We start from the raw sequence: 19,992 nt of genomic DNA, 5'->3' as shown, positions 1-19,992 counted from the left end.
TTTAGCAATGTCCTCTCCGAAATGGTGATACTTAAAGAGAGACCTAACCAAATGTTTTGTAAGTACTCTTGCAAATATCTGAGTAGCTGCATTCCAAGAAGGGAGAAGACAAGTTGCAAACCTAAGGGGAGAGATGCTTATGTTTTTTAGAAATAGCTAGGCCAGAATGATGGAAAGAATGAGCAGAGAGACTGATGGAAAAGAAACAAACAAACAAACAAACAGGACACTAGGGCTCCAGCCATACAAGCCTCTGCAGCACATGATGTTCTATTGGTGCCTATTTTTTAGGGAGATGATAAGAGCACTTTGGTTTGTGTGAAGACTGGCTTTTGAGAAATAAGATTAGAACAAGAAACAGCAGTTTGGAGGCTACTGCCACATTCAAAATGAGAGATGATGATGATGTCTTGAGAGATAGGACGTTTTCACAGTTTTCTGTGAAGAGCATGAAAATACTCACACTCCAGATATTTTTTAAAAAGTAAAGTCAACAGCATTTGCATATGGACTGGCTATAGGATGTAGGAAAGGAGAGAGGTAAAGTTGAAATATGGATTTTGGCCAGAAAAACTAGCAGAATTACCATCTACTGAAATGTAAATGACTACAGGGAGAATGTTTGTTGGAGAAAATAAGGATTCTTGGAAGTTGTTCTGCTTTAAGGCATGTTATATTTGAGATGCCTTTTAGGTCATTTCTCTAAGAGATAAGTAGGTAGTTGGATGTGGGAATTTAGAGTTCAGGGTACAGGCCAGAACTGGAGCTCTAAGTCCAAGATTATTTTTTTCCCATGCATAAGCCATATTTAAAATTATACACCTTCCTGTGCTTACTGTTCTACTTTCTTCCTGCCTTTTCTCAAATACCTCCCACCCCCAAGGTCTTCCATGTCAAGTCTATCTTAAACTGCAAACTTTTCTTAGGACTGATTTATTTTTCTCCCTAATATCTGCTACCTTATACTATACTATATAGTTTGTTATGTATTACAAGTCTCTCTACCCAATAGGATGTGCACTTCAGAGGGCAGGATTTTGATTCTTTTGTTCATTGATACACCTCTACCATTCAACACAGTGCTTGACATGTAACATATACTAAATAAATATTTATTAAATAAAGGAAAAGCCATAAAACAATATAAGAGTAGGCAGACGGTGATAGTACATGGAGAAAACAATAGTTTTTGGATGAACCCAAGGGAAGAGCAGCAGCATTTAAAGGTTCAGGAAGAATTCTAGAAAGCAATCCTTGGGAGTCACAGAAAGTGATAAAGGAAAGAAGCAGAGGAGACGAAGTTCAGAAGGCCAGTTGACAAAAATATTTTACTTTACTTTTTTTTTATTTTAGTGAGCAGGCAGGGGAGAGGAGAAGAAGAAGAAGAAGAAGAAGAAGAAGAAGGAAGAAGAAGAAGAAGAAGAAGAAGAAGAAGAAGAAGAAGAAGAAGAAGGGGGAGGAGTAGGAGGAGGAGGAGGAGGAGGAGGAGGAGAAGGAGAAGAAGGGAGAGAGAATCTTAAGCAGGCTCCACGCTCAGCACAGAGCCCAACATGAGGCTTGATCCCAAGATCCTGGGATCATGGTCCGTGATCAGAGTCAGACACTGAACCGAATGAGCCACCCAGGCACCTGATGAAGATGTTGTAGAGAATGAGACTTACTGCATTAAATGCTGCAGACTGCTTAGAACACTGAAGACCATAACTGAAAATGGTTTGCAAGAATGGACAACACTGGTGATCTTGTTAAGAACAGCTGGGTATGAGCAAGTGACATATTAAAATGAGTGCATAAGGGAATAGAAGGAAAAAGAATGGGACAAAGATTTCAAATAAAATTTGTATGTTTCTATTGAAAGAGGAACATATGAATAAGGGGTATCTAGCTGGAGAAGATATGGGTAAAAACAAAGTTTTTTTTTTTTAGATATAAGGAGTATGATGACATGTGTATTAAGGTGATATTAATGATACAGTAAAAAGAATTAAAAATTGATGAAATGGAAAACTGAGAGGTAATTTCTGGAACAATGTTCTTCACCAGGCAAAAGGAAATGGGAGTCAGTATACAACGGGAGGTTCTGACCTTGGGTGGGAGAATGGTTAATCCTGTAATCATGAGTATAAAAAAGTAGGAATACACATAGGCACAGAGGCAGTTTATTGACAGATGTGGAACTTCTCTTACCACTGTTTATATTTTCTTATTGCCATGTGCAGAATATTCAACATGTGGGAGACAACAGAGTGGGGTAAAAATGTTGAAAGAATAAGGGGGAAAAAGACTCAGACACTCAGATATGTTCAGCTAAATACAGATGTGCAGGGAGTAGATGAAGAGTAAAATTAGCCCCTTTCCTAACAAATAATCAAAGTCTCTTCCTATTAGTGAAGAGGAGAGAAATGATTTTATATCATATAATAATTTCCAGTTAACTTCTATTATTAAGAAATTATTTTTCTCTCTATAGTTTGATACATGTGAATAATTTCACGTATGTCTGTATACACATATTCACTTTTCTTTTTCATTAGCATTTAACCTTCAAAAGTTTTAATTTTCATTGATTTATTTTGGCTTTAGTGTTTTTAAGGTTAATGGGCATAATAATAAGACTGATTGGGGCGCCTGGGTGGCGCAGTCGGTTGAGCGTCCGACTTCAGCCAGGTCACGATCTCGCGGTCCGTGGGTTCGAGCCCCGCGTCGGGCTCTGGGCTGATGGCTCAGAGCCTGGAGCCTGTTTCCGATTCTGTGTCTCCCTCTCTCTCTGCCCCTCCCCCGTTCATGCTCTGTCTCTCTCTGTCCCCAAAAAAATAAATAAACGTTGAAAAAAAAAAAAAAATTTAAAAAAAAAAAAAAAAAATAATAAGACTGATTAACCAGAGTAAATAAACATAACACTTGTTTGGTAGATACACTTATTCAGGTTTATTTCATAGTTAAAATAATATTAATGTAAACATACATAATTATAAACATATTAAAATGTATTTATCATTCAGGAGTTAAATAATTAACATATTATTTTTCAGCACTGAGTAGATGATCTATGTGATATTTAGAGCTAAATGTTTGGGTGTTTATAAAACCATCCTGCCAATTTATTAATATTTGCAGACAAAAGAAGAGTCTTGAGAAATAACTCTAATATTAAGAGAAAAATGATGCTTACTTTTATGGCATTTTTTCATAGTTTCTTTCATAGTTTCATACTGATACCAGTATAAGGTAGTTGGTGAAAAGTGAAGTGAATAGTAATTTTATGGTAATTATTCATTTCTATAATTTATTGATGTCTTTCGTGTGTGGACTGCACTAAAATATAAATGATGTGATATCATAATGGTGAAAGTCATGGCACTGAAGACTAGCCAAGGTGTAAAACTACCAATAAACTCACCAGGAGGATAAAAGTTTCAAGATGTCACAGATTTTTGGAAAACTGCACATAGCTACTATTGTTTATGTCTAATCTCATTGCAAATGTGGAATATATATTAAATTCAAGGCTTATACCCTAGTGTACTTACCTTTCATCTCTTCTGAGTGTTCTATATAAGAACTTCTTCATTTATAACAAAAGTACTTCTTATTTTTAAATAGTAACTAGCTTAAAAAACAGTAACAATAATAATACAAAGAACACCCTTAGCCCAAATTTACCATTTTGACTTGTATGAATATACTATATTTTCCTAAACTATTTGAGAGTTAGTCTCAGATGCCATGGCCCTTTCCCCCTAAATAATTCAGCATTTATTTCCTAAGTACACTCTCTTTCAGAACTATGATAGACGTATCAAACTTAGCACATTAAATTTTTATACAATAATGTTATTTAATATATAATTTGTTGTTTCTTCAATGATCTCAAATTCATCCTTTTGTTTGTCTGTTTGTTTTGGTGTATAATTGACACAATATCCCATTAGTTTCAGGGATACATCATAGTGATTCCATATTTTTGTACATTATGAAATGATCCCCATGATAATTCTAGTTAACATCTGTCACCATACAAAGTTATTCCAATATTATTGACTAATTCCTATGCTGCTATGCATACATTATATCTCCATGATTTATTTATTTTATAACTGAAAGTTTTTTTTTCCTGATCCCGCTTTTAATTGAGAATTAAATACTAGTTGTTGTTCATGTTTCTTTAGTCTTTCTTCGTTTGGAAGAGTTATTGACTCATTCTTTTACACTGTAACTTTTGAAGAATTTAGTCCAGAGGTCTTGTTTATTTTTATCTGACATTTTCTTATGATTAGAATGAACAATTGGTTTTTGGAAGGAATATTACAGAGTCAATATTATGTTCTCTGCAAGTCATATCAGGGGATACAAGGCATCAGTTTATCCCATTTTTGTTTATGTTAAAATATATCACTTATTGTGATGGCTGCCAAGCTTCTTCAACGAAATATCACATTTTTATTCTGTAATTAGTGACTACTTTGTGGGGAGACACTTTAAAACTATGAGAATATCTTGTTTTATTGTCTATTGAAGATTTTTCCCTGGAAAAAAAAAATTGTGATGGTAGCAAAGTGGTATCTTTGTAATTCTATTATTCCTTATTAGTTGGTTTCAACTGCAAAGAAATGCCATTCTTCACTATTTATGTGATCATATATTCTCCTAGAATAAAAGATACTTAAACTTGATTTAAAAAAAAATTTTTTTTAACGTTTTTTATTTATTTTGGGGACAGAGAGAGACAGAGCGTGAGCGGGGGAGGGGCAGAGAGAGAGGGAGACACAGAATCGGAAGCAGGCTCCAGGCTCCGAGCCATCAGCCCAGAGCCTGACGCGGGGCTTGAACTCACGGACCGCGAGATCGTGACCTGGCTGAAGTCGGACGCTTAACCGACTGCGCCACCCAGGCGCCCCTTAAACTTGATTTTATATCGTCCTGATAAGTGATTCTCCTTATTCACCCAGTGTCACTCCATTCTTTCAGTGGAGACAGACATGGCAGGGTTTAAGTAGGACTGTTTTTGACTGGATCTTTCTTCATAAATGTAATCAAAGAAATGTTTTGGTCCCACACCATTCTACCCCAATAGTGATATTGACTATATTTACAAACATAAAACTATATTTTATCAATCTCTTTATACTGTCTTCAGCATATTTTATTGATATTAATTAATTTATTCATTAAATTTTATTAAATGCCATTACTACACATTAGGTACTATGCTGTATTATTTCACAAATACATTAACTGAGATCAATCCTGAAATGTGAAGGAAATGTAATTCTTTTATAAAAACTGCATTGTATATCAAGTCAGAAGACAGAATAAAATGACTATTCAACACAGTGCAGTTTAATGTTCTTATATAGCAAATATAATGACCCTTTAGTGGCTACTTCAGTCCTTAAGAAAATTGTGTAACTCCAGGTATCACTATGGCCCAATATAAATCCCAGAATAGTTGTGATCTAAGAATGGCAGAAAAGTGACTCATCAGGCAAATTTAGAGTGAGTAAAAAGCCAGAGAAGTGTAAGCCTATGTGTTTTTCAAGGGACATTGTATCTGCTGTTTCATTAATAGTAAACCCTCCAAAGAACAGTACTGATTGCCCTGTCATCACACACACACACACACACACACACACACACACACACACATTTGTACACAAAAACATATTCACATAGATTATACTGTGAGTGAAGAATCCCTAAGGTTTGAAAATGTGCTTTTGAAAAGTGTGTATGTGTCTACCATTTTTCAGTCACAAGCATTGAATGTAAAAGTAAATAAGAGTCCCCTAGCTCTATATACTTGGCTATGTACCTGTATGTATGTAGTCATGAAAAGTGATACTGGGAAGCGATCAGGAACTTAGACTGGTTAGTGACCACTTTTTGACTATCACTTTGGTCAATTTACTTAAACTCTCTCTCTCTCTCTCAGTTTCTGCAATTAGGATAAAAACCACCCTATCCAGTTGCTATGTGGATAAGCATGGAGTACACTGCCTGGACCATAATAAGCCTGGCATGAATAAGCATTGGCTTTTATTCTGTGAATACCACCTACTTCAGCACTGATGTAACCTTTTCTAAGTAGATTAAATTATGTAAATATTGTGGTGTAAAATGCATCAAAATGAAAACAATATGACAATCCCACAGAATCATAAAATAAGATGGTGTTTCAAATATTGATAGTCAATCATTCTGCTTCCAGTTGAAAATGCACTTCAAACATCTCATTTTTAAGGATTTGTTTTACATGTGCATTTAAATGATAAGGATAGTTAATACCCTCACTCTGTACTGCCTCATTCTCATCTCTGTGATGTACTTTAGGTTTTCGTGAAGATCTATGAAACCAAAGAAGGGCACCTGCCTCAATCTCCCACCAGAATGAAAAAAGCAGCTGCATGTAATAAAAAATAAACAAACTGAGTTCTCAATTCTCACACTGAACCTTAAATTTTTGTGTGACCATGATTTCCCCACAACCTACCAAAGTAGAGGAAACAATAATTGTATAGGAATTGTTCAGTCCTTCTTTGAACTTTGAGGAAAAAAGGTCTATGGTCCACACCATTCCTGACAGAGAATTCGTGAAAGAAAGAGGCACACTTATGAGCTTGGCTCCCAAAATAAAGGGTGGCCTGTGTCACCACACATCACAGAACAACTGCAATCTTAAGACAAGCTCTGGGGAAGGACAGGCCTGAATGATCTGGAAACTCTCCAGGAATGATTCAAAGAACACAAGAGAGAGCCTAGCCAGCTGTCCTAATAAAAGCACAGTCTGCAATGAAGGGGAGTGAAGCAGAGCTGAAGTAATGACTGAAATTGAATGGTTTGTGATAAGTTTGTAATTTGTATTAATAATCCAAAGGAAACATTTTAGTAAATAGTCATATCTAAATTTAAGAAAAATAAATAAATAAACACGGGGTGCCTGGGTGGCTCAGTCAGTTGAGCCACTGACCCTTGATTTCTGCTCAGGTTGTGATCCTGGGGTTGTGGGATTGAGCCCCACATAGGGCTCTGCACTGAGGGTGGGACCTGCTTGGGCTTTTCTCTCTCTCTCTCTCTCTCTTTCTCTCTCTCTCTCTCTCTTCCCTGCCCTTTCCTGCTCATGTGCACTCTCTCTCTCTCTTTCGCTAAAATAAAATTTTTAAAAATATAAATACATAAATACATAAATAAATACAATAAAGGTAAACAGAAATGCATAGTTTGCTTGAAACCATGAAATTAAATTGTATCCCCTCCTTTTCATTTTTCCTCTTCCATGGATGGATATTTTGATTTTACAAAAAATTTGAGCCTTGTACTCAAAAGATGAGACTTTGTTTTACCCAAATTTCTTTACAAAAATTAAATCTCAGACCAACGGATGTGCCTTTCAGAAAACCATTAATTTCACCATAGCACTTGGTGAAGTAGAGATATTTGTACTCCAGTCTGATTTAAGAGTAACATCACAGATTCACAAGCATTACTTAACTGTCCAGTAGTATTGTGAGGGAAAACTATTATGGAGATTCTATTTCTTCTTTTCTCTTATGGCTGATTTTAAACAGGAAACAGTCTTTTAACTATTATTTGGATACAGTGTACTGTTACTTTCAGGTGTGGAATTGAATGATTCATCACCCACATACTGGAATTTCAATTACAAAACTTGAAAGAAAGAAAAATCAATCAATCAATAAATATGACTTAGAAATCATAGTCATAAAGGTCATTAGAGATCATCATGAGAATGTACTCATTTTGTGAACGTTCGTTATAACTACTTTTGAGAGAGGTTACCTAGTGTAGCCAATATCACACAGCTCACTCTGGCAGAGTTAGAATAAGAATACACATCTCTTTCTTTAATACCAGACCTCTTCCCCCTACATTTCACCCACACTGCCTTTTTGAATACAGCAACTAGGATTTATCTGTAATTTGAACTGATTCATTTATCATTATTTTTTTACTGATAATTGGTTTAGATCTGCTATCCTAATCTGTTGGTCAAAAATGTAAAATGGAAACTTCATAACACCTGCTTTGCTCTTATGTCCCTTTACTTCTATTATAAGTGATTTATTTCATGTGGCCAAAATAGTTTTTCAGTTACTATGTATATTTTTTCATTTATTATGTATTAGTTGAAATGTTAATATCAGTGGGTTCAGCCACTTAGTAGTTTCAGGACTTTCAGAAAACTTGTATAATAGATCAGGATATAAAATATTATTTTGGGAAAGTTCATATCCTCTGGGGAGTCAGAAAACAATTTATTTTTGTATTACTAAGGTTCTTCCTATCTGCTTTTGGCTTGCTGATTCAGAGCCCATTTCATAGTTCATTGGTATCACTAAAATTGGGAAAGTTGGAGAAAAAATAAGACCATATAAACTTCACAGGGGAAGAGTATAATATGCTTGCAGACATTTGTTGGTGTTAATGGAACTAGAACACTGCCTGTTACTGTGATTATTATGAATAAATTTCATTTTCCTGTGAACTAGTATTATAACTACTCAGGTTTAGAAAGGTAGAAGATAACATAGGGAAAATCCAGGTAATCTGTAGTTTAGTGATAACTTTTTAGATACCACACCAAAAGCATGATCCATGAATGAAGAAAAAAAAAGATAAGTTGGGACTCACTGAAATTGAAAGCTTTTACCCTGCAAAAGATAATGTTAAGAGAGTGAGAAGGTGAGCCACAGACTGGAAGAAGATTTTTGGAAAACACGTATCTGATAAGGGACTTATATCTAAAATATACAAAGAGCTCTTAAAACTCAACAGTAAGAAGAAAAATTACAAATTGGACAAAAAATCTGAACAGACATTTCACCATAGAAGATATATAGATGGCAAATAAACATAAAAAAAGGTGCTCCCCAAAAATGTTTCATATTTGCCATTAGAAAATTGCATATTAAAACAATGACATACTATGTCTCACCTATTAAAATGGCCAAAATCAAAAACACTGACAACATCTTCATCAAATTCTGATAAAGAGATGGAGCAAGAGTAACTCTCATTTATTGCTGGTGGGAATGCAAAATCGTACAACCACTTTGGAAGGCAGTCTGATAGGGTCATATAAAGCTGAACATAGGCCTATCATTCCATCCAGGAGTAATACGCCTAGTTACTTGCCTCAATAAATTAAAAATTATATTCACACAAAAACCTGAACATGCATGTTTATAGCAGTAGCCAAGATGTCCTTCAATAAATGGATGAATAAATAAACTGTGGTATACCCATACACGAAGGGATTATTCACACACACACACACACACACACACACGAGACAGAGAGAGAGAGAGAGAGAGAGAGAAATAAAACTATGAAAAAGTGTGGAGGAAACTTAAAAGCCTACTGCCAAATGAAAAAAGCCACTCTCAAAATACTACATATTATATAATTTTAATTAATGATATTCTGGAAAAAGTGAAACTTTGAAGATAGCACCAAGATCAGTTGTGACCAATGGGTTTGGAACAGGGGAACAGTGGAGGTTGGAACTCAGGACATGTTCAAGTCAGTGAAGCTATTCTGTATGATCTTATCAAGGTGGAGACATGACTTTATACATTTGTCAAAACTCAAAGAACTGTAAAACACAAAGACTAAGTATGCACTTTAATTAATAAATATCTGTCAATATTGGTTCAGTTGTAGCAAAATTCCACACTAATGAAGAAATTGTGTTGCAGAAGAGGAAGAGTATATAGGAATTCTGCACATTCAATTATGTATTTTTTTCTGTAAACTAGAACTGCTCCAAAAAATTAGCCTGTTAATTGTTTAAAATAATCTAATATTTTAAAATGGTACTTCAAATGGAAAATATACTGAAATGGGTAACTTTCTGTCAAAAATGAATGAAAAATATGGAGGTAAAGAACAATAGTATCTTAACTCTTCTCCTTCACACTTTATTATAAATAAATGCAATTAGAATAAAGGTTCTGATTTGAGATTGCATCTTTTTGTAATCCTTTTTTTCTATTTTAAATATATTTTAAATTGAAATCTAGTTCACAAAGTGATATTCTAGGTCTAGTATTAAACAAATATTAATTAAGGGTGTTATTTTTATTATGATCTATTTAGCAATAATCTTGTGAGAACACCATAGCAAATATAAATCACTTTATTTTTAAAACTACTTCCAAAATACATAATGAAATAATAAGTAGCATAATATCTAAAGTGATTTTTATTCTCTTCCAAAATTTTTAACTTGAGTGATTGACACAGATGAAAATCTGAAAGTTTCTTATTTTAAATGTCTTTCACTTCCATTTTTCTCTTTATCTATTCCTTATTTTATGTGTTGGGATGGGTGTGTATTTATTTTATACTTTTCATTTTGGAGTAATTTTACAAAAACATTGAAAAGGAGGTACAGAGAGGTTTTTCTGTGTGTGTACTTTTACCCAGCTTCCCCTAATTTTAACATCTTAGATAGTAATGGTATATTCATCAAAATTCAGAAATTAGGATTGATACAACACTATTAATTAATGTACAAATGTTATTCTTACTTCACAGGTTTTTCCACTGATTTCTTTTTCTGTTCCAGGAAAGAGGACACCATTGAATTTTTTAGTCATGTTACCACAGATTCTCTTTTGATCCGTTACAGTCTCTCAGTTTTTCCTTCTTTTTCAAATTCTTGAGAGTTTTTCAGAATAGTAAGTATTTTGTAGACTGTCTCTCAATTTGTGTTTGTCTTGATTTTTCTCAAGGTTAGACTGAGGAAGTGAACTTTTGGAAGAGTACCACAGAGGTGAAATGTCTTCACCTCATGATATCATTGGGTACATGATATCACCATGACTTTTCATGGTGATCTTAAACTTGGCCTCTTGGTTAAAATGCTCTCTACCTTCCAGTTTTCACCTCCATAACATTTCTATTTTCCCTTCCATTCATTATTTTTGTAAGTGTGTCACTAAGTGAAATCCACATGCAGCAAGAGAGTATCTATATATACTATCTGGAATTCTTGTGTAAGGAAAACCCACCTTTTATCTTTATTTATTTATTTATCATTTATTCATAAAAGTATGGACTCATGGATATTTATATTGTTCTTTGAGTTAGAATCCATTATCATCAGCATTTATTTTCTTGCTTGTATTTTTCCAACTTTGGCAATGGGAGCTCTTTCAGTTCAACTCCCGTGTCTTTTAGACTACTCCTTTTTTTAAATAGAAACTATATCTGAAGAGACTTACAGGATATGTTTATGTCATTTTAGTATAAGATGGTAGTTTACCTGAGCATGCTATTAGCATCACCCCATTCTGCTACACCTTTAAGATACATTTACTGATTGTTTGTTTAATATATATTTATTGGGCACCTAATGTGTACCAGACACTGTGCTAGGCACCGTAGATAGATAGATTAAGGGATGAGATCAGAAATATAACAAGGTGCTGATGATGCAGATCCTACAGACCTTTGCAGAGAACTTTGGAGTTTTTGTTACATAAAATAGAAAGACTCTGCAGTGTGTTGAGCAGATTATTGCAAGGTCTGCTTTTGCATAGAGCCTGATCAATCTAGCTGCTATATTAAAATGATAATAGATCGGTCAGTATTGACACAGAAAGACTAGTTTGGAAAAGCAACACAGGTGAGGTTGATGCTTTGAAGGTCGCTGTGGGATGGTGAGAAGACTGTTCTGGGTTTCTAATGGATTAGATCTGAGCTGTGGGAGAAAAGGGATGGAGTGTTGTGCAACTTGGGTGGTGAAATTGCACAACACGTGTGTATGTGTAACAGGCACACATATATATATTTTTGTCTTCTCTGTTTTTAAAAGATTACATATTGAGTGTAATGGTTGTCTAGAATATGAAAATGATAACTGCACAATGTGTAAGTGGATCTTCATTGCATAACGTTTGGTCACAATTAAAAATCATTATGTTATTTTGTTTAATTATAACAGTAAATATTAGCCTCATATATATATATATACATATATATATGTATATATATTCACTTCTCTATAATTTTAGCCACTTGACTCTTCATGTCTTCATTGTAAATAACATATCAGAATATTTTCCTGTAATATCCCTTTGAATCAGTGACAATATATTTTGGATATTTTTCAGTTGTTTCTTCACCAGATATATAGGTATCCAAGTGCTTTGAGTCTTTTCAACAAACCCCTCTTTCCAGGTTGTTTAACATTCTTCATTGTTTATAATGATAGTATTTGAATTTGTCATAACTTAGTGCTGTGGTAAATGTAATGTTTAGTATAAATTTTTTATATAAATTCAAAGATTTGCCAATAACATATAATGTTTAGAAATGTTAAAATGAGATTTACTTATTTTTCCTTAAGTTATAAAATTGCTTTCTACATATTCCAATCTCATGGATGATGTTCCATCTTTCTATTCCCTGTACAGTGAAGAATTCATCCTTTTTGTAACATATATGTTTATTTGTATATATAATTTATATTATATTATATTGTGCTATATAACATTTAATATTTATATATTAAGTATATATTTATATATTTATATTTATTTATATCTATTTAAAACATGCCACAAATCTTTCTCTTAAGCAACACTTATAAAAAATTTTGTTATGTAATTATGTACTAGGTGTTTTTTAATTTATCTATAAGATATCCCTATGCTAATTTTAAATACATCTAAATGTGAATGTGTCAATAATAATATATTTGTTTAAGGTGCATGCAGAATTCAGAGATAAAAACTCTATTCTTTTCTTGCTTTGGAATTTCAGATACTAGTGGCCATATTAAGAAGCAGAGATAAAAGGAGAAAGCAAGAAATAATTGGAATGCTGGTAAAGTAATCCTCTACACTGCAGCAATTTACAATAGTGTGTTATATATAGAAATAGATCAGTCATTGTTTTCAAGCCTGCTAAATAAAACTGAACTCTTGGAATGGCATGGCACTTGACCTTTCCTGGTTTCACCCGCAGTATTTAAACTGGTGCAAAGGGAACACACTGGCAAGTGTCTTCTGTTGACATGACAGATTCTCCTGGTAGTTCACACAATGTTCAAAAGGCACAAGTCCCTTGCTTCAGAACGCAAGAGAGAAATATTTTCCCGAGGAGCTACACGGTCCATCCTGAAGAATGACTTGAGAAACTTCCACTGTTTGTCGCATTTTGTGCTCTCAGCGGGCCCTCTAAAATCAATTCCAGTAGTTAAACATTCAAAAACTACGCACTTTGAGATTGAAGTACTTGATGCTCAAACAAGAAAGCAGATATGTATTGTGGATAAGGTAAGTTATATTTGTTCACTTAAATTTCTCTTATCTGCACCAAAGATTATTGGTCACTTGATTAAATGCTGACGAAGTTGTATCAAAACATAGTCCTGACTTTTAACGTTAGTTTTATGATGAGTAGGATAGATACTTCATATGCTATTTCAGTGGAATATATTCATAGTCAGTTTAAATAGTAGTTAATTATTATGTCTGTTTTTTTCTGTTAAGGTGGACCATTGTCGAGAGGTAAAATTTCCAGTGCTCAGCTTCTCAGCCTTCACAGCAAAATTTCCCTAGGTTTTTCTCTCTGTATACTTCATTACGTATTCAAATTATCATAGAGTTTATTAGTGTTCACAGAAAATAGCAAGCAAAAGGCGACAAACTTACTAAAAATGATATTTAGCATATATGATACAGTCTAGTCATTTAAAAATTATTTAGAATTCATTGTCTTGAAAAATGAACATCTCACTTTTTATGGAAAGTTTACTTATTTCAAAATTACAGTGTTTAAATTCCTTAAAAAAAGTCTCGCTTAATATGTTGAACATTTTTATATTCACGTCAAAGATGTTTCATTCAGAAAAGATAAAATACATACTTCCTGGATTAGAAAATTAGCACATAAATATACGTGTACATCATGGATATACATATGTGTATACAATATTTCATCCATTGTCTGTTTTTCATTGGCTTGAAAGGTCACTAGCAGTTTAATTTATTGAGAAAGATTGACATTTTTTACAACAATATATTTTCATTTATTTTGCTATACAGACATGTCAAATAAGCTTTTTTCTATTGTTCTAAAAATAAAATTCAGTCACTGATTTCATTTAACTATACTCTAGCTATGTTTCTGGATAAGAGGGAGAGACAAAACTGTTCCTGCTTTTAATTGCAGAAGATCATACGTACTTTCTCACTTAGTAATTGTAAATCTATGACCAACCTATTAACTAGTAACAGTAACTTTTATTTACATATGGAAATAAAAGATAAAGAACTTTACAAGTTCATAAAGTTCATAAGTGGAGTGCAAGAGATTCAAAACTATTTGTATGGAATTCCAAATCACATTATTTTTCAATACTACCACTAGAGTCATATATAAATGAATATATATTGTGGTAATAGAATTTTAACATAAATTTCATGCATGTTGTAATTTACTTCTATTTTAATACCTCAATAAGGTTTTTGGTTTTTTTTTATATCATACAAGACTAAGAGAAAACAAAGCAAAAAATCACCCAGAGGTTACTGATGTTTGTATTATTTCACTCTTAAAAATTTAAAACTCATCAGAAAAATACAATTAAATTAAAGGAAAGAAGGTAGTGAATGGATACTGAATTGGTCAAGGATTTTCAAAGATCAAGATTCTAAAATGAGACTGGCTTTTGTGTCCTTTCTGACTTGTGTCTAAACCTTGATGCAAAATCCATCTCAGAGTAATGAGAAACCGCTAATGGGCTGCTAATTATTTTTTCCCATATATTTAAATTTTGATATTGAGATTGTATTTGAAGGTAAGACATGGGGGTTTACATTTTCAATTATTAATTAAATTGTGAAAGAAATTAAGCATGCAGAAAGCCAATATTCTTTAGAGACAAAGATTTGGTTTAGGAATTTTGGTTTAAAGGCAGACAGTCTCTCTGCTGTCTTGTTACCCCTCCGTTGTGGTCTATTCAATAATCTTCTATCTCCTTTAAAAAGAAAAGGAATTTTGGTATAGAAATTTTGCTTACATTTCAGTAATTCTTGTAATTGCACTACCAGTAGCAAACCTTTAGGGAAACTCAGTAGGCCACATAGGGGATTATTTCTGGATTCCTCACCAGCCTTTATTGCACAATTAACACCAGATGATGTGGAAGTTAAAACATCCAAGTCTTTGACTTGTCAGTAAAACTGGATTTTGTTTTGTCTTGTTTTAGTTTGGTAGCTTGATAAATTGTCCCAACAATGCAAGACATTTAAAAGAAAAAAATCTGGATTAATTCACATTTTTTTGCTTCATGATTCCTAAAAGTTCAAATTTGTAAATATGAGAAAGATTGATTTTGTTTATTGTTCAGGATACTGTTTTGCCTAGACAAAGTAACAGCTATCTTAGCAGTAAGGTCATGTTAAGTGCCTTTCATTGTACTTGGCTCTACTCAACATACTAAATAAGTATTGCTTATGACAGTCCCTATCTTTCAGTAAGCACTGTGTTACAAAGCAGTAAAAGTTAAAAGTCACGGACGTTGGAATTAAATATATCTGGACCAAATCCCTGCTGCATCAATCTTATTTATCAAGGTGCAGAAAACTCGCTGACATGCTGATCACCAGGACCCTTATTTAGAAAATAGGTTAATAAAATCCGTATGTAAGCTTGGAATGAAAACTAAAAATAATATAGTTAACATATTTGTCATGATGCCTTGAACACAATGTATAAACTAATATATATATATATATATATATATATTAGTTTTAATAATCATTTGGAGAGATTAATGTGTATAAATGTAAAAGAAAAAATAAGTGATGAACCTTGTGATACTGGCAGAGTTTAAATTTGACTCCTTGATAATTGCCCATTGACATGATTTCTTATAATGCATAGATTAGATATAAATATTCAAATAGTTTGAGCAGAATATATGTATTTTAGTAATATATGCTGACCTCTAGTAGAAAGTTAGTTTTCATCTAGATACTATAATTTAAACTTCAATATAGACAATGTATCTACTAAAGATATTCATGAAACAAAAACATCAAAAGAATTCCTGGGATTAAAGAAAATATACTGAGTCATGTTCTTTTACTTAATATCACATACACATGTACATGCATGCACACATACACACACACATGCATGCATAGACACATGCCTGCATGCACACACACACACCCAAACAAGCAAAAACCTCTTGCCTTCACTATCTTCTCCAGCTTCTGCTTTATTTCTGTGATTACTTTCATCCTCTTCATATTGTCTATCCACATTTCTCTTTTCATTCGATCCTAAAACTACTCCATTTAGGCATTTGCCTCCATACCTTTTCAGTTTGATTTTGCCACAGCAAAAACTCCTTGCTAAAATCCAAAGGTCAATTCTAATGCTTTATCTTAGCGTATCAGCAACATTTGCCACTGATAGGCACTTCTTCCTCTTTTGCTATATGAGTTCAGGATAATAGACATATTAAAAAAAAAAAAACTTATTTCATTGCTTCTCCATTTTCTCTTGCTGCTTCTTCATCATCTGACTTACTAGGTGTGGACTGTCACCAACTCAGTCATTGAAACTTCTCCCAATATTTACTCATTTACCTTTTTGAATCCCATAGCTTCAAATATTATCTATTGATGACTTATATATTATATGTAACTGTAGCTTATCTTTTTCTCCTCAACTGTCAATCCATTTATCTATGTATGCATACATCTCTGTATGTATCTCTATCTATCTATCTATCTATCTATCTATATTTACCTATGCATCTATCTATGTATCTAGTTATGTATCTACCCACCCATCTATCTGGATGTTTACTAGGAATCTCAAACTTAGTATATCTAAAATTGAACACTTGGTCTTACCTCAAAATTTTATCACAGAGTTTCCGAGGTCAATAAGTGGCAACTGCATCCTTCGAATACCTCAAGTCAAACACTTAGAGGCATCATAACTCATATCTTAATCTCATACCCCACATATAATCCATCGTCTCAGTGATACTTTCAAATACATCCAAACTGACAAATTTTCACCACCTCTACTGCTAGCGCTCCTAAATCTTTCCTCTGTTTCCGTTCTTAGCACTTTCAGTATATTCCTTACATAGTAACTAGAGCTATCAGGTCAGATCATAACATTTGCTTCATAAAACTAGTCAGTGTCTTATTTGGGTCCACTTAATTGTCACTTTTTCTTTGGGAGAATTTGCTGACTACTTATTTAAAGTGGTAAAATCTGCCAATATTCTCTATTACCCTATCCTGTTCTATTTCTTTACTACAAGTTATTACCATTTAATATACTGTTTATTTTCCCTTTTTTTCATTTTGTTTATTATTTGGCCTACCCTGTTATTCCACCTTTGCAAAATCAGGGATCTGGTTTTGTTTTGTTATCATTCCTGTATCTGCAACATTTAGAACAAAGATAATTGTTTAACCAAAATGTATTGAATAAATTATACCTGTTCAAAAGTTTTGTGGATTTCACAATGCACTCATATTTAGCAGTGATAGTTTTGGGGTGAAGGAGTAGGATATTTGAAAATACTTTTTACTGTTCTCTAAATCAAAATATCATTAAAATAAATATAAATATATTCACAGAGAAAGACATTTGATTAAACCATTTCACTAAATGCCCAAATTCTTCTGGGTTTTCTCCCGAGAAAGATGTATAGAATTTAACTTTGTATTAGTGTATAATTTACTGACCATCATATTCTGATTATAAAAAGCTAATAAGGTTTTTATAAGGCAGACAATACAGATGGGGCTATTTATTTAACTAATTTATTTATATCCCATATGTAAGTAAAATAATATGACTAATGTAAGATGAAAAGTTGGAGAGCTGGTAGCTGAATTAAAATGTAAATATCATGCTTGTTTTTATTGGAACATAAAAAATATATAAAAAATAATTTTTAAAACTTTAACAATGAGTTATTTTCAGTTGCTCACTATCCCTGTCTCACTTCTATTTTGTAAAATGTCAAAAGCTTATCTAGTGATATATTGATGGTTCAAGAGCACAGCAAGAACTTTAAAAGCTAGGATTGATAAATGTTCCCAATATCATCCCATACTTTTCTCTTTAATCTTTTCTCCAAGGAACTTGACCTCAAGAACCCTCTTTCTCCTATTATTTTATTTGCTTTATGTCAAAACTCTAAAAAGCATTTTAAAAACTACTTATAGGAGTGCACTTGTTGTGATGAGCACTGGGTGATGTATGGATTGTTGAATCACTATATTGTGCACCTGAAACTAATAGAACACTGTATGTATGTAAAAAAAAAAGACTGTATAAATAAAAGAAAGCACTCAGTAATTCTCCAATCCTTCTAATGATAAAAATATCAGTTTTAACCAGAAAATAGTAGAGAGAATTATAGGGTAGATAGACTAACTAAAAACTTCACTTTTGATATTCTAGTTAGAAATTTTGAAAATACTTAATTTCTAATATTGTCATTTTTAATACTTTACCTTGGATGGCATGCAACTTAGCAAATATTTGTCTCCATTCATTTGAAAAAGGAGAATGGCATCTGTCTTAAAATATCGTCATGGCAGCTTTCACAATTTCATGTGTATAGAAATGACAAGATCTTTTTCTTCCACTCCTCTCCTTCTTCCTCTCCCTTCTCTTTCTTCATCCTCTTTCCTCCTCTATCCTTCCCCTCTTCCTTCCATCCTTGTCCCCGTTTTCTTTCCTTCCACCTCAGTCCCCTTCCTCCCATTTCTTCTTAGAGCATGTTATAATTGAAAGGGTATGAGCTTTGAATTCACATAGAATAGAATTTTAATATGAATCTGATTGATTTTACGTTTCCTTGGACATAATCCAATATCTCTGCCCTTTATTACAATTTTCCGTAAAAGGATTTAGATATTGTTATCCATCCATTTATAAAGTAAGAACGGTGGTACAGAGATTTGAAATGAAGAACTTAGTGTGTATTAGAATCAAGCTTTGAACTGGCCAATATTTGTTCTGGGCTTTGCTCTTAACTGCCATACACTACCACCTGACATATACTAACGACTTTCATTAGCCCAAATTCTCACATTCTGTTTTCATTTCATGACTGGGACAGGACATCTGACTTCCCATACAGACAATATGTTTCAAGACAGAAATGCTATTTTCTTTTCTTTTTTCATTTATGGTTTGTCTCTCTCTCTCTCTCTCTCTCTCTCTCTCTCCTTCTCTCTCTCTCTCCTTTCTCTCTCTCTCCCTCTCTCCTTTCTCTCTCTCTCTCTATTTTTTCTTTCCCCTATGTTCATCTGTTTTGTTAGAGGTGCTATTTTTGAAGGATGTCTACTTCCCTTCCATTTGATACAAAAGAAAGTTCCAAAGTATTCTTCAGTTTTTTTATATACAGACATAAAATAACATTAATTAACATTCAAATCTAGAAATTAAAAATACCTTTGGAGTCTCTATAATAATAAATGAAGCAACAAACATGCACAAAGTGTTTATATCATTAAAAATTAAGAAATTAAAATGGATTATTCCTCCACAAAGAGGGGATTAATGTAGTCATTTTCTGTGAGTCCTGAAGAGCCTCAATGCCTACTCCTCTCTTTGCATACACTTCAGAATTCCATAATACAACATGCACGTCTTATTTCATAGAATCAGTGTATTTGATATTAATATATTTTAAATCATCTGCCCTTAGATTTCCCTCAGAAAAAGTAGTCCTACCATATTGAACAAATGCATACTGTCATGAGAAGAAATGTAGTGTAGAGGTTTATGCTCAGAAGTCAGACATACTTGTGTTCAGCTGAGCTTTGCAAATTATTAATATTTTATCATCTTAACATGTTACCTAACTACTCTGACTCTTGCTTTTCCATGTAAGGTAAATATCAAATCAAAATACAGTAAATATCTATCTTCCATGAGTATCTAGGACTTTTATATTTGTGAAATGTG

At 33.1% G+C, this 19,992-nt stretch overlaps 1 protein-coding gene across 2 annotated transcripts in view; it reads left to right on the top strand.

Moving 5' to 3' along the window:
• Window positions 1-13,070: 13,070 nt before the first annotated feature.
• TECRL (trans-2,3-enoyl-CoA reductase like) overlaps window positions 13,071-19,992 on the top strand; it is a 123,260-nt gene continuing 116,338 nt past the window's right edge. For both annotated transcript variants that reach the window (XM_047092152.1, XM_047092151.1), the window contains exon 1: window positions 13,071-13,304. In XM_047092152.1, the coding sequence (XP_046948108.1) occupies window positions 13,071-13,304 (234 nt within the window). The remainder of the gene's footprint in view (window positions 13,305-19,992) is intronic.

Source organism: Lynx rufus, unplaced genomic scaffold (assembly GCF_022079265.1).
Source record: "Lynx rufus isolate CCGP_SWC_20201006 ecotype Redwood Valley unplaced genomic scaffold, mLynRuf1.p SCAF_3, whole genome shotgun sequence".
NCBI classification, from domain to species: domain Eukaryota; kingdom Metazoa; phylum Chordata; class Mammalia; order Carnivora; family Felidae; genus Lynx; species Lynx rufus.
The sequence above is the reverse complement of the archived record's forward strand: the minus strand, read 5'-3'. Positions and strand labels throughout refer to the sequence as shown.